This window comes from Hoplias malabaricus, chromosome 1, assembly GCF_029633855.1.
Source record: "Hoplias malabaricus isolate fHopMal1 chromosome 1, fHopMal1.hap1, whole genome shotgun sequence".
Taxonomy (NCBI): Eukaryota; Metazoa; Chordata; class Actinopteri; order Characiformes; family Erythrinidae; genus Hoplias; species Hoplias malabaricus.
In genome coordinates, this window is record NC_089800.1 from 39,073,851 (window position 1) to 39,090,261 (window position 16,411).

The window sequence follows — 16,411 nt, forward strand, 5'->3', positions numbered from 1 at the left end:
AATAAAATAAGAAATTCCCCCAAGTCCGTATGTATTTAATCTTATCTGAACAGACCTGGAGTGCGTGAAGCTGCATCAACTTTCACTGCCAAACATCTCATTAGAAATATGCTAGTACAAAACAAGGGCTCATTTAGTCTGGAACAATATAACTATATCCCCATAACGCAAGCATGTTGACGTCAAAATAAAAACACCAGCAAATTGCTGGTGAGCCGTTTTACTGTACAGTTTCCTCTGAGCATTTTTAAGTGTTATAAGATGTGAAGCAACCTATGGAACTCACTCACTCATTCATGTTTAACAAAATGCTCCTATTATGTGCGTTAGTAACCAGAATGGCTATAAATATCTGAAACACTATCTGCTGCACCACCATTCCACCTAGTAATCAATATTGCTATTTTAATATATAGGTATGAACTTTATTTCATAATGAGTGGTTTCAGAGCAGTTAAGGATGATTGCAGTACCAACACACAACTACAAGTAATGATGGGAGATGGGAGTCTTTAAGACCATCTGCATCTGACATTTTCAAGACTTTATGTAATGCCTTTACATCAGCTCCTTCTTTAACACAATTTCCAACCAAGCCAATTCACATTCAACAGCATGCCTACAAGACACTGGAACAAAAGCTAACCCTGCATCTGTCAAATGAACGCTAGACAGAAGACAGAAGTGCAAGGACCCGAAGGCAGGTTAGTTATAGAGTTAGATGCAAAAGTAGTTTCTTTTCTAAGTGAAAATAATGCAATAATGGATCCATAGGAAACATAGTTCTGTTCAGCACGTTTCAATGCATAATTTCTTTTTATCATTTATGTATTACATTTTCAGAAACTAACAAAACACACACATTTTGCTCTAAATTTTCTGAAATTATATATGTTGTTTCCTGTTGAGGTCACTTTAAAAATCACCAAAATGTCTCGTTTGATCAGTGTCAGATTTTGCATACACCTGCCCCAGCTCAGTAGCATTAGTTTGCGCAATGTAACATAGTAAAAAATATAACATTTTTGAAAGGCTAACATGACCACAATCTTTCAGTTCAGTTTAATTTGGGCCGCTCTGCCACAGACACAAAGAAGCTTTAGAGGAATCCTGGTCTAAACACAGAGCAAACAAGACTAAAAAAGGAGAAGGCTTCCTCCTCTATGACACCACATAATGCGGTTCTGATATGAGAAGACAGATCAAACAGAGGCACTCGGATTAAACAGAGCTGATCCATGAGATAAGTGTGGATTTTGTTTAGCTTTCCTACATAAGAGTGAGATCAGTGCTAACCCTTGTTCCAGCCCACAGCACGAACACACACACACACACACATATATATATACAAACCCAACCTGGAATTCCACTGATTTTTCTATACTTTCAGCATAAATAAAACATCAACATTTAAACAAACCATTTAAATGGTTCTGATGTGAATTGCCAAAATTAAACATTTACAGCGGTAAGGATTAGAGCCAAAAAATAGTAATGCCTCTAACTTACCATCAGCTAATGTGTGAATTCGTTATAAGTAAGCTTACTGATGCCTGAGATGTGGTTTTACAATAGTCTGTGACTATCACGGGGCAAACTGGCACCCAAAATGTGGAGAGAGGGAAAAAAAAAAGGTGAATAGATTTTTAATGTAGGGACATCTGTGAGAGTCAAAGAAAAGAGCATCTGGAAAACAAGCTTACAGGACACACTAAAGAACTGCTCGGACAGATACCTCCTGCGGATTAGATAAAAGACAGAAACATGTTGAAATCGAAGAATCTGCAGCTCTTTATCTTGTTGAGCTCATCCTTAAAGACTTAGACAATCGAGAAAAATCTGATTCTGATTGACAAGAGGAAGAAAGCAAAAACAGGAGATTATTGGAGATTGTTGTGCTTGACAATAGAGGCCATGACAATATGCATATCTTTGTTTCTAAAAGGTCTGTTCCAGCCTTTTTAACCATTCAAATGCTTTAGTAACTTGACGATATTTTCTGATCCCATTTCAAGAACAAAATGTTGGAATACAAGTTACAAAATGGTTGTTGTGATGTCTATGTTACATTGGGATTTTAGCTAAAAATAATTACAGAATGTGGCAAGAAATGTGAAAAAATCTGTTCCATGTGGTTTCTTTGGTCCGTTTTATTTTTCACATAATTTGGCTTCATGGTGAATCAAGTCTGAGCTCTTATGGGTTAAGTTGGTGCTCAGACTGATGTGCTCCTGGCAAAATCAGCTGGACAAGCGCTCATCGCCAAAAAGACTAACATTCTAGAAAATAAAAGACAAACTAAACTAAACAAACCTTAAAGAAAATATTCATGCATTAATTTCTCTTAAAATATCAAAACAAAAAGACAAAAATTTAGAAACATAAATCAATCCCATCAGTTTTGTACATCAATTTCTCTTCTTATCAATTTCCTTGATATATAATTAATTGCTCCTCAATTCTGAATTGTATGTTTTAGGATATTCAATGCATGGGTTTTGGCTTGTATGTGGGAAGGAGTTTTATCTCTGGCATCACTTCAGCGTATTTTACGTCAAGACAGATTGCTTGGGCAGGGCTTCCGCTTTCTGTAAATGCAGGGATGTAGGACATAGGTCTGTAAGCACAGATGCAGTACATTGTGTTATTATAATTAAGCTACTAATTGTAGTGAACAGTTTAATATACCAGAAGACTGAGTTAGGACATAGAGGGGGAGCTGGGATATCAACAATCTTTTAAACTGAGGGAATGGATAGTACAAATGAGGGCAAACATTTTAAAATCCTGAAAACATTGTATCTAAATGTTTTTTTCCCCTATTTTTATACTTGAGGGTCTCAAGATATAAAGATAATTTAATATCAAATATATGTTGGAGACATCACAGCCATTTTTTAACAGCTTACACATTTGATATTTTAATTTGTGTTTAACTTCCCAACATCCTCTAATGAAACTTTCCCTTTAAAAAACCCACAGTTATTCATTTACATTCATGTGATCATGTAAACATATAAACCATGAAATAAACAGTTTAAAGTAACACTCATTTATTATTTTTGCACCTGAGCTCCCCCCACCCCCGCCAAAAGTTATAGTGCCGTTTCTGCAGTGCTGAACGTGGAGTAGCCATTGTCCCTAACACAGGTCCATGGAGCACCATAATGTCTTTGAAGCTGTAATTTTAAGGTAAAAATACTACCTAGTCTACCTTTAAGGGAATAATGCATTACGGTCGATTCTGGACAGCACACACTGTGGGTTAAAATCAACATCATCTGTTTGCTTGGTTTAAAGGGGGGCATATTTTACACTGTTCCACAAGTTAAAACAGAAGTTTTTAGACATTTACACTCTGTTCTCTTTCTTCTCCATACTTGTCTTCTCCACGTTTAATCAGCAAGCTAATTTGTCTGGGTTTATTTTGCCCCATTTTACCTCGTCTTGGCGCACTCACACAAATGCAGATAGAGCGCTGTGACTGGAGAGACTCAGAAAAGGAGGTGAGACTGTTCTAAAGCCTCTGAACTCTATATAAATGGCAACCAAAAATAAAATCATTAAATTCCATGTTTTCTGACTGCATTGTTTCATTTTGAAGTTTGTGGGTTGTTAGGATTCACAAATGAATGTCTTTGTCTCCTCTATGCCCCCTTAAATTAGTAAAAAATATAAATAAATCAGAAGGAAAAAAACAACTTCTTACACAATGCTAAGAAGCTACCACTGTAAGACTAATTCAGCAGGTATTTAACAAGTCTTAGTCAAGTGGAAGATGAACATCATTTTCAACCAGACTTCACAACGTCAAGCACCTCAAATATAAAAGGGCACAGCCAGTCATGCAGATGGCCCTACATCATCACTGTGCACATTTACATCAACACTCTTCTTCAGAGCGGCTCCAGAACATCTGGCGAGACATAGCCAATCCCGCTATTGTCATTCCACACAGCAGCAGAGTATAACAGCAGCGTTATTGTCCCCGCAAGTGTGTACAAACATCAAAGGCCTTCGATTTATTTGTCTACATAGAGGCAAGCAGCTCATGAATATATACATAAGCGGCATCAGTGAGTCGAGCCGTTTGTGTCTAACTCTTGTTTAAAAGCAGCACATTTTTCTCTTTTTTGCAGCTTCCGGCAAATCCTCTGCCAAACACACTGTTCTGTCTACAAACGCTGTCTTCCAACATTTGGATGCCACGAGTCTACTTTCAGAACTGAGTGACACTGCACATCTTTATAGCATTAAAAAAACAAAACAAAAAAAAAAAACAATAAGGAACACAGCAGACAAGTAACAACACGGAAAGGTAAAAGTGCTGTTCAGATCAAAGGAAAGTGATTCTAATCCTACACTGATCTGCATTTCCTGGCAATTGTGACCGCAGTATCAACAAATGGTTTCTCAAAATTGCCTTCAGAGCTCTCTGTACACTGTTCTCTGAAACACAAGCAGATCTAATATTCATAATCAGTTTAGCTTTCTCAATTCACTGCCACATTAGTGGCGCTATTAGAACTGAAGTTATTAAAAAGGTATACTGAATAAATTATATTAACATTGAAAATGACGAGTCACAAAGACATTACACATCAGAGGTGGGATTCTCTAGACATCTCTCATTATAAATCAATGTTCAATTTATTATTATTTTATATAAATGACTACAATTTACAATTATTTATTTCTATAGCACAAATTAAGTACACAATGCAGGCTAAAGACATACAGTCGTATCTGACATTGAAAACCCTTAAATGCACCTGCTCTGTTAACAAATGCTGCAGTGAATAGACTTAAAATAGCATGTGATCACCAGAAAATGCAGAATAGTGGTCTGTTTAGATTAGCTCTACTTTATTTCACTTAGAAATTCAACAAAATAAGTAAATTCATCAATGGCTCCCAAACTTTTGCATAACACTGGATGGTTTTTAACACTATTCTTTACACTACCTTGTATTTTACAAAATTTCTAAAATTATTGAATCCTTTATTTAGATTTTTCTGCCAATGTGCACTTCTGGCTATTTATTCCCTCTAAATGATCCACACTTTATGATGCTCCTGTCTGAGTGTGTGTTTATTTTTTAAAGGAAAACAACAAACAAAGTCATAATATTATAGACATCACGTATCTACACTCACTGTTCATTCTCTCTGCACCACTGATCATACAGGAGCACTTTGTAGTTCTGCAATTACAGACTGTTATCCACATGTTGTGGTGCAAACTTTCTTCGCCTACTGTCTCCCTGTTCTTCAGTGGTCAGGACCCCTACAGGACCAACACAGAGCAAAATTATTTGAGTGGTGGCTCATTCTCAGTGCTGCAGTGATACTGTCATGGTGGTGTGTTGTGCTGGTACAAGTGGATCAGACACAGTAGTGCTGTTGTAGGTTTTAAAAAACTGTCCACTCTGTTAGACACACCTACCTCATCAGAGACAGTAACTCATCTTTTGCTGCACAGTTTTTTTTCGTCATCCTCTAGTCCTTCATCAGTGGACCAAGGAGGCTGTTGCCTGGATATTTTTGGTTGGTGGACTATTCTCAGTCCAGCAGTGACAGTGAGGGGTTTACAACTCCAGCAACACTGCTGTGTCTGATCCAATTCTGACAGCCTTCTGTCCATTCCTAAATTTAAATTGGCCTCAGCAGGTGGTAAATCCTTTAGCATTTCAGCCCCAGAATTGTGGAATACCTTGCCACAGTCTCTCAGTCTTTGTCTCTCACCTTCTGCTTTTAAATCCTTTGTCTTTATTGTTAACATGTAATCATCTCATTGTTGCACTCATGTCTTGTGTTGCACCATGGTCCCGGAGGAACGATGTCTCATTTCACTGTGTACTCTGTATATAGTTGAAATGACAATAAAGACTCTTGAACTTGAACTATTGAACTTCATATTTTTTCCAATTTATTCTACGGAAGGTGTCCTTGAGTTTAAGAAACATGCTAAATAAATTAAAAGTATTATTTTTTATTATTATTATTAACCACCACCCAAATCATACCTGCTCTGTGGTGGTCCTCTGGGGGTCCTGACCATTGAAGAACAGGGTGAAAGAGGCTTACAATGTACTTAGAGGAACAGATGGAATAGAGGAAGTTTGTAATTGTAGAACTACAGAGTGGTCCTGTAGGATGATCAGTGGGTGTAGAAATAAGGATGTAGCCATAATCTTTGGGGGGTGGGGGGGGGTGTCTATATTCATTCTTCTATTCCTGAGTGTATTGCTGCATTGCAGTGAATTTGGGTAGGCTCTGGACCTCACACAACCCAGAATGAATGAGCAAATAAATTAGAAATTTCAACTTGTCATAAGAGAATCTGACACACATAAGAATTGTTTATAATGTTGCTTATCGTATAAGAATCATTTATTTACTGCCCCTGTGATAAGACTCGTTTATATTTGATCAATATCATTCTGGTAAAAAGTTTCAACTATCTCCAACTATGTAAATGACTTGTACAAGTGCTATATATCCACAGTGCCCCTGGACACCCAGTCCTCCTTCCTAACGTTGGTAATTGGACCTTGGAGCATTTGTTTCATTACCTCTCATGAACCCTGTGCTGATGAAAGCAACTCCAGTGAAAATAAATGCTGAGTAATACGAAAACGTTTAAAAAATGTTTCATCAATAGATCATAAAACAAAATCCAAACACCAAGAGCACAGAATAATAAAACTGCTCATTAAACAAATACGATGCTGGGATTGAATCAATGAGGTAACATGCTAACATATGTACGGAATAAATCAAAGTTCAGGCCAGCAGTAAATCATAATGTATTACTGAAGTAAAAATATTTGAACATAAACCCTCAATATCATCATAATAATGAAAGGAAATAAAAAGAATATCTCTAAATTACAGAAACAAATGTATTACTGACTGACATGACTGTATTTGCTTCAAAAATTTGTTCTTATCAATATTATTACCACTTTTCTCCAATTCAAGTCACAAATACATTTTCCAATGCTGTTTAATGCAAAAAGAAAAACTGTTCAGTTACAGTCTGAAAAACGCCTTGCTGGGACTGACTATCCAGGAATATCCACTTCCAAAGTTTTGTTAAGTTTACTTTTAAGCTCTATTGAGGTCCGTGTCATAAAGGTGCCATAAAAAGACATTATGTATCATTATCCAACTTGCAGCAGTGAGACATTTTCAGAAATGCCTGCAGTATGAAATTGTTATTTTTCCAGGTGCATAGGTTGATTTTAAATGCTATTAATAGTGAAATATCCCCATTTAGAAATACGCAAAGTGCTTTAAGATGTATGTTACATACTCATGGCACATCTGCTCATCTAACATTTCTGAAATCAAGTATATTATTGGGATTATGTCCCCCTTTGATAGAGTAACAGCTTCTAATGTTCTGGAAAGTCTTAGCATGAATTGTTAGAATATTTTGGTGAGGATTTGATGAAACCATGTCATTAGAGAGAAGGTGAAGTCAGCTACTAATGTTGGGTTATCAATTTTGGATTTACACAAGCCAATCCAACTCTTACAAAAGGCAAGAGCAGTTGAAGTAGTTAATTATAAATATTCTAAAATATATTTTGGTATAAGAAATGTGGCCCAAGGAGCATTCAGAAATGGACTATGGATGCAAATGAAAAAGCTCTGTAGTACACCCAAACAAAGCAATTTATTTGGGAAAAATGTACTGGATGTAAGATACACTGAACTTCAACTCACAGAACACAATATCTGAGTGATGCAGCACAACAGCAGCTAAACAGCATCATCCAATATATGCAGAGCAGGCACTACCACAATATATTTACTAAAACACTCTGTGACCCCTCCAAATAACAGTTCTGGTGAGAACGGCCAGTTTAAGCATCTGTTCATTTAAAGGAGAATGAGCACCAGCTCAGTTCAATGCGAGAGCCCAGGAGTGAGGAGTGAGGTTTTCAGGTTTTCATCCATTTTCGCTTGGTTCTCCTTCTTCTACATTTGTAATCAGTTCTCTTGTTTCCAATTTGTGCATTCTCATAAACGTGGGTCCAGCGCTGTGATTGGAGAGACTCTGAGGAGGAGGCGGGACAATGCTAAAGTCTCTGCACTCTATGTAAGATGCTGTGCAAAACCAGAATGACCCATTTTATCCCATGTTTCAGACAGAGTCATTATATTTCACAGCTTTTGAGTTGGTAGATGCTCCAGATCCCCATATTTATGACACCATGCACCGAGCCCCCACCCTTAATTTACCAAAAATGCTTTAAAATCAGAAACTAAAGACTCCTGCTGTTCAAACAACAGCTTTGTTGAAAATCGCTGTACTATATGACAATTGGTTTTAGTGAATTTACTAAGTGTAATGTACTAAATATAACTATCAGTACTCTATATTAAAGGCCTTGGATTGGTTTAGTTTATGCCCAGTACTCATGCTTACCATCTAGTTCCTCCACAGAGATGCTAGCAAGCTGGTCACTCTCACTGCGTTCAGACAGAGAACGACTCAAGAAGTTCCCCTTATAGAGCAGCCCTGCCGTCACATGGTGGAAGGGCATCTTCTCCCTAAAAGCAAACCAACAGACCAGAAGTTAGACAGGTGCAGTAAACTTGCAGTATAGTAACTAAAAGAAAATCAAGGTTTAGTTTTTTGTACCCACATCAATGCTTCTCAAAAAATGCCTCTTAGGCTATTTTTTTCTTCCAGCAAGACTCAATTCTACACTGAAGCTGGACTTAAAAGAGGCTTGTGTACAGGAGAACATTCAATATCAAAGCAGTACATCACAATCAATTCCCAAACAAAAGATTTCCTGCCATGCGCTGCCATCAATCACAGAGGCAAACACATAACTGAACAGGTTTTAAACAGCAACAGACCCTGCGAACCACCTACAACACATTCTCCTACATGTGAAGCTTACTCTTAGCAGGAACATTACAACAAATCCACAATGCATAGATACTGCAATTCTCTATTTCATATTTTCATTCTAAAGCTCCTGAAGTAACATTAAACAAAGCATTTTCACAATTCTTAAATTACAAATCCTGAACTTCAAAAAATGCACTTCAGGGTGGCTTGTGTCCTGCAACTATTAATACATATAGTCCGTGAAAGGCAGTCGTGCAGCTCCTGGTCACTGGCCAAAATAACTGCTGCCAACCACACACTAACCCTTACTGAGCAATCATCAAAATTCTTTTAGCAGCCGTTTGGTGAACCAAATGAGCTCAGCTGAATCACGAACTGGTAAACAAATGATGCAAGATACAGAATACATCTGCGAGACTACAAGTCATATCAAATTTTATGTAAATGATACAAGTGCACACAACACAGCAAAATGCCCAGAGCTTAGTTACAGCAGACAGTGTTTGAAGCGAGAAAAACACAATTTGCACAATTTCACTGTAACATATCCGATTGGTGTCTGTGCTTTTGACACGTCAGTGTCTTCCTGTCAAGTGGCATTTAACTACATACAGTACACAAACATACATATTCAGGCTTAAAATTGGCTGGTACTGCTGTTGTTAGTTAAACAAAATAAATAATACGTCACAGACACACAAGTGTAAATGTCTCATCAGTTCATTCATTCACATAGCTGCTTCATCCTGATCAGTGTGGTGGTGGATCCAAAGTCCACTAAGAATCATTGGGCCCAAGGCGGGACACACTCTAAAGCAGGGCACTAGGCCAGTCACAATAATTCCATTATCAATGCATCTTACAATTTATGGACATTTCCTCAATCATTGTTGCTCACTTCAATATTGCATATTGTGTTTACTATTATATAATATTGGATATTGTGCATTATTATGTACAATATTATCTTTATCTTAAATGACAATAATATAATTTATCAAATTTATTTCTGGGACAATATATCCACCACAAACAAATGGTTATCATGACAGGCCTAGGCATCTCAGGACACCATTCTCCCACCCTGTCACCCACAGCTGTGGGTAATTTTGCACAGCTAATCCATCTACAATCATCTGAGAAAACTCTTTCAGACATGTGGAGAACACACTCAAACTTCACAGACTGTGAACAAAAAACAAACTAACCCTAGCTAATTACTTCATGTGGTAACAAGCAGTTTTATTTAGAATAAATATAACACAGAAACAAGTAATTAACATCATAAGATGCTCTGTGGCATGCTGAACTCAGTTAAGCTTAATTAAGACAAAAAATAATCTTCTGACACTAAGATAGCTAAAACATCCAGTGTTTCAACATGAAGTAACAGTTGCATCTGCATGTGACATTTATGGGGGAAATCTTGAGCAATTACCTTTGGAAGGTTTCATTGAAAGCACTGATAACTGAGTGAGACGCTCAGGCATTAGTGTGTTATAAAAGAAAAACAAAACAAAGAAAAGCCACCGTTCTTCAAGTAATGTAGGGCATGATCAGCCTTTGTCAATAAACACAGCTACATAGAGATAGAAAGGTGTATTTCAGTAGAGCTGCAGTGTATAAACCACTCATTTACAAAATCTAATGCAAATTTCAGAGTTCCAAAATCCATATGCATTCATCAAATCAAATCAAATTTATTTGTATAGCGCCTTTTACAACTGACGTTGTCACAAAGCAGCTTCACAGTTTCAGAACATTCAGCAGCAGAGACACAAAAATGTGATGTTCAGATGAGACACCACTCGCCATATTTACCGTATGGACAAGTGTATGTGAGGTGTACATGAACAGAGCTTGGTTTGAGAACTAGGGTTTGAAGGTATAATGGTAACACTGCATACCACAGTAATAAAAATATGAATGGAATCTCAAAATGAGGGTGGTACTTCAAAATTTTGATGTGTGTGTTGTGTCAAATTATTGTTCTGTGTTTTTAAGTACCAAATCTTGTGCATACATGTGCATTTAAGAGATCCAAAGGGAGGGGCGCTGTGGATGCTCACTGACTAATGATGTTACATTAATGAAAAAGCCAAGTAGCCCACCGCAGCTCTGAGTTTGGGTTAAAAAAGAAAGCAATGAAGCTGAAAAAAAGACAAAATACTTAGAATACTCAGCTTTATTCTGTAAATATGTGTGATTTGAAAACCATCTGCTGTGTTCCTGTTATCTGGCCAGCTATGCATCTAAACAGTGTAGAGCCCGTCTTATTCAGCTTACTTTCTAACTTCCTATCTCTATTCCTCCAGTACCAGTCACTGACCTCAATGTGTGTTGGTGTGCACTGTCATGCTGTGCTGAGCTGAACTGCACAGTCACAGTGCCGAAAACCCTACACTCAGCTTAGTACACACAGATATGAAGCTCATTCAGCCTGACAGTGTACCCCCCCCCCCACACACACACACAATACTACTGTATACTGTGTTAATATTTTGAGACTGTGGGTACCACTCATCCCCAGGTCCACAGAAAGAGGGGTCACTGCAAAGCACTACAAAGTTATATGGAAATGAATAATGGTAAATCATGTGCTCAACCAAGCTGAACATCATGATGGATAGCGTTCTACACCACCATCCAAACACTGCCAGAGCAGCCATCATTTCTGAGAATCCAATACAGTTCCAATGATTTGTGCTAAGGTGCCCTGATGTTTGGTGTCTTGTGGTGTACCAACATCAGTAGATCTGGGATGAGGGCAACATTAACCAAACTGTGTCTTTTGTGTTGATGCACTGCTTTGTGTCTTACTGCATCAAAATGAACACTAAGTGTTAATTTAATGTATATTCATTTGTCTGTATGTTGTTTAATCAGTTTGGAACTCTAGATCAAAGGTCTTCAAATCTGGACCATGGTCCCAGGTTCCAGGCTGGGATTTAAAAATGACTACTCGGTATGATTCTATAGCTGCAACTGCTAATGCACCTGATTGGACAGGTATAGCTTCATACCAGCCGGCTGTTTTGAAATTATGGCCTGGAACCTGGATCCAAGGTCTGGATTTGAAGACCTCGGCTCTAGAAGAACACAAACTGTCTTCTGCTCTGGCAGGGGAATCTAAACACTATAAAGTCAGTCTTTACATAGAGCAGATGAGCTCCAGACCCTGTAAGAACAGTGATAGTACACATTTAAAGCAATGGGTCATCATTATTCAGAACATTTGAGGTCAGCCTGGACCTCTTTTCATATTTTCAAGACACTCTCCTAAACCACAGAGTCTCTGCAGCACAAAAGCTGTACTTTCCTCATGCACACTGATAACAGGAACTCTGCTGGTGTTCAGCTGGTAACAAAACCTCTTGACAGCTTCAAATGGCTTTTCTTATATACCATTCATTGACCAGTGTTATAAAGAAACGATCTTTTTCAAGTGATCAATAAACACAACTCCCGCATGATGATGACATCTAAAAAAATCATCCATATTTCAAATTAACATGGTTTAAATATCCTGCCTTTAAAGGAACATTACATAATATTTGTACTTTAAAATTATAGCTAAATCATTGTGATTCTCCAATGACATGCAATAGGGAGAATAGTGCCTCTGTCATTGTTACTCTGGGCTCAGCACAGCAGAAATGGCAATACGTAAATTTTATTATAAATTTCAAAAAAAAAATTCACATATTTGACTTTAATATGATTTGGAATCCTTTAAAACACCCTGGTCTTAAGTGCTTGAAGAACTTGACACATCAAATGAATAAAGACAACCAAACAAGCACCACTTTTACATTTGCAATGTACTATGTGCAAAGTATAAAAGGTGCACTGTCTGAGTTTGTATACATTAACCCACTCTTTTCAATGTAAAGGTGTAGTGGAGTAAATGTATCATAAGCAGAGAAAGAAGCCTGTTCCCAAAGCCTCAATATAATATAACAGATAAGCTGGCCCTCTGGAAATCTGGGCCCTACGCATGTTTGTTTGCCCTCCCCAATGAGAAAGGGCAATGCCCACAAAACTTTCTGTAAGCAAAACGGCAGATTCTACTACCAAATTTTCAGTACATCAAATGTTCCTACACTGAGAAAAAAAAAACCCATTCTTCCATAAAAACAGCCACTAACACAGAAGGAGACAAGACCAGAATCAACGCTGGACCGACTTTTCCAGTATTGAGAAAACTAAGGTCTGATAAAAGGCTCCAACTGGACTCTGAAATCATGGATATCCTCCTAGAATCCTGGGTCATTGACTCCTCCTCTCCGCTGATGTGGGGTAGTGGTGCACAGGGAAATACTGCTTTACCTTACCTTCAGGGCATTTATTTACTTATATTCAGGGAACTTTTGACTTTTCTCAGTTTTATTTACCTTTATCACTGTTAAAACACAATCGGCACCATTTAAGGTGGAGCGGAAAACTGGAACGAGACACTGACTACTATAAAGTGGGAGAACTTGAATTCACTGCCAATTGACTCGCCATGGCTAACACACATTTTTTCTAGTGCTCTGGACTTGTGGAGGGAGCCCAAGAGGAAAAATACCAAATCTCACCTAGTCCAGTAACTACAAGCAGGGAAAAACGAGAAACGTGAACAGCAAATATCCTGCCCCATCATTTTGTTTACAGTGAACTCATGCCAATTGAGATCTATAAAAACCTTCATAGGTCAGTGGAAAATCAGCTGAACTGTACAGTTAAGTTAATTCACTGGAATAAAAAGACAAAGATGATACTCAGTGTGGGAAACTAATCAATGTCTTCAGAAACGGTCTTCTGAAGGAGAGGTCACAGCATAGAGGACTCACACCACTATGTTCTGGCACTAGAGTCTATACACAGTGAAGAGATCCATCATGGGCACTGGGTCACAGCCAGATCCAAATCACAAGAGTAAAACACAGCCAATAAACTCAGTCCAGACGACCACTGGCCCAGTGAAGGACATTCAACTAATTGCTGGCCACTGCCCGAAAAGAAGTATGTGGTCACAAAACCTACAGGAGTCCAGGTGGACCTAACGGAAATGGCAACTGTAAATTAGCATGAGTTCAGAGACATCGACTGCTGCAGTGAAACAATTTCTCAGTAAAGTTCATTATGCTCTCAATATGGTTCCTGTTATTAGTCTCTTTCAAATATACATATACACTAAAGTATTCATGTAAAGTGTTTGTAAACATGATAAAACATTGAGTTGTGAAGTTAACTGAAAATGAGACAACTTCTAATTGATGTAACCTTGTTTATATCTATTTTTCACTTCACTCTGTTCACCTTTTTTTATTTTGTTAATATAACCACCACAGTGCGTTCATGAACTGTCCCCTTAAAACCTTACTGCCGTGCATGTAGTCATGATTCTGTATCATCCAATCTGCCAACCTGGAGAACCTAAGCACTGAGGCCAGCCGAGCAAATCAAGCAGCTTGTACCAAAGGAAAATACTGTGTCATTTGAACATTTTAGTGAAGAAGACACTGAACATAAAGAAGTCAAAAGACCTAACAAAGAAATATATAAAATAAATAAAAAAAACAGTTCTGGCTACAAAAGTTAACCCTGCCGGTCTGTTTCAGCACTTGAAGCACACCACCATTGCTAAAAAAAAAAAAAAAAAAAAAAAAAGAGACTGACAAGCTCCTAGTGAAATTAGAAAACAAATATGCCGGCTTAAATACTTGACCAGATTTACAGTACCAGCCTCATCAGTAAACAATGTGTAAAAAAAACAAACAAACAACAACAATTGTTCATTAATCGAAATCCATTAATAAGAAATTAGCAGCATTTGGACATCAGTTTAGTATCCAATGTAGTTTCATTTTGTCCTTTGTTAGTGTAAAAGTTAATTTTAGGTGTTTCTAAGACCAAGAAGACTGAGGTTTCATTGATTCAAAGAATCACAATTATATATATATATATATATATATTCAGCTTAACAACTAACTCAAAAACAAATTTTCATTTTGCCCATTTAAGTTGGACCAGCTTCATTCCACTAGCAAGTCTTAGCTCATTCCTCTTTTCCACAACTATTGTCAGCACTGTCAAATTAATTTATCAGAATTTAAATATGATCAGAAGCTGTATTCAAAGTTTAATAGGACCCACGTGAAGTTTGTACTTTAACAGAGTTTGACCAACCCACCTACTGAAGCTAAGATTTTTAAAGTAGCGTCAGGATAACAGAGCTATGTTTTAGTGTATCTTGTATACAGTGACGAGTGGAGGATTGTGGAGGATGCTTAGCCATCTAACAATTAATGCAGTTAGCTGCATTAAAGGCCATCCAACAGTGGTGTGAATGATAGTGTGCGATACAGTGGGTCCCTCTGTGTGTCCTAAGTTTAAGTCTCGACACTGATCCCTCTCTGTGTGGAGCAGTGAATTCTATCTGGTTCCGCTAACCAGCTGCTGGGGTTACACTTGTGCTCCCTGGGGCAGGTCCCAAGCCTGTGTGATGTGGAAGGGTTGCATCAGGAGTGTGTCTGGGCAAAAACCTGTGCCAAGTCTACTTTCCAAATCATCAGCCAGGTTGGCGGGTAATCAGCTGTGGCGACCCTTTCCAGGAGCAGTAGAAAGTGGAACAACAAAAGCAGCATTGATAAAATCTGCTTTTCTAGAATACAATGAATCCTTTGATTATTTATGCTTATGTTGCATGTTTTTCCAGTCAAACTCTTATTAGTTTGTCCTACAGTAGGGCTGCAAATTGTTTGTTAATCAGTGTCAGAATATTGGCTTTCTCAAGAGCGATACTGCGGAAGATTGCAGTAAGCAGATGATGACACTAACTCACTAATAGTGAGTATATTTACTGGTGAAGCCAATATCTGAGGTCTTTTTCTTTTTTTTCCCCCATGGACAGGCTGCATCAGCAGATTGTTTGAACCATTCACCAAGACTGCACTCTAAAATGTAGCTCTATGCTACCACTGTGCTTAGTAAGGGCTCTGCTGTTGCTGGATACAGTTGTTTTGGCAGCTCCTTAGCGCTTGGGACTTGCGGCATTCAATCATAAAGAACAAAACAGAGTCTCTCTTCATTTTCAACATCAAAGAAGCTTTACATTACAAGCTTCCAAGTCCTCTTTCTTTTTTTAAATGTGCTCTGTGCTCTCCATAAACTACAATACACTTTGTGTATGTTTTGTCCAAACATTTAAAAGGGGGAATAAATCACAGGCCTGGAATGATAACAGCCCAGCTGAGCGCTTTGGGTCGGCACATTTAATTAAGCTAATTATCACGATGCCTGCAGGTTCCCAAGAGCTTTCCAAAAGTAGTAATCAATTTGCTATTGGCTGCACCTCATATTTGACCTAAAGAAAAAAATATAAAAATAAAAAATACAGCAGCTTAATAGACAAAAGGCACTTAAACACATTTTGGTTCATGGCATACCTAGCAAAATATCACTTTGCATGCAAGAACAAGCAACCATATGCTTCAAATCCCAGGCCAAAACACAGGGAACAAACACATCATTAATCATATCATCATCTGG

At 37.8% G+C, this 16,411-nt stretch overlaps 1 protein-coding gene across 3 annotated transcripts in view; it reads right to left on the minus strand.

Moving 5' to 3' along the window:
• caln1 (calneuron 1) overlaps nucleotides 1–16,411 on the minus strand; it is a 92,827-nt gene that overhangs the window by 70,424 nt on the left and 5,992 nt on the right. For all 3 annotated transcript variants that reach the window (XM_066662512.1, XM_066662510.1, XM_066662511.1), the window contains one exon: nucleotides 8,441–8,565. In XM_066662512.1, the coding sequence (XP_066518609.1) occupies nucleotides 8,441–8,558 (118 nt within the window). In that variant the 5' untranslated portion in view covers nucleotides 8,559–8,565. The remainder of the gene's footprint in view (nucleotides 1–8,440; nucleotides 8,566–16,411) is intronic.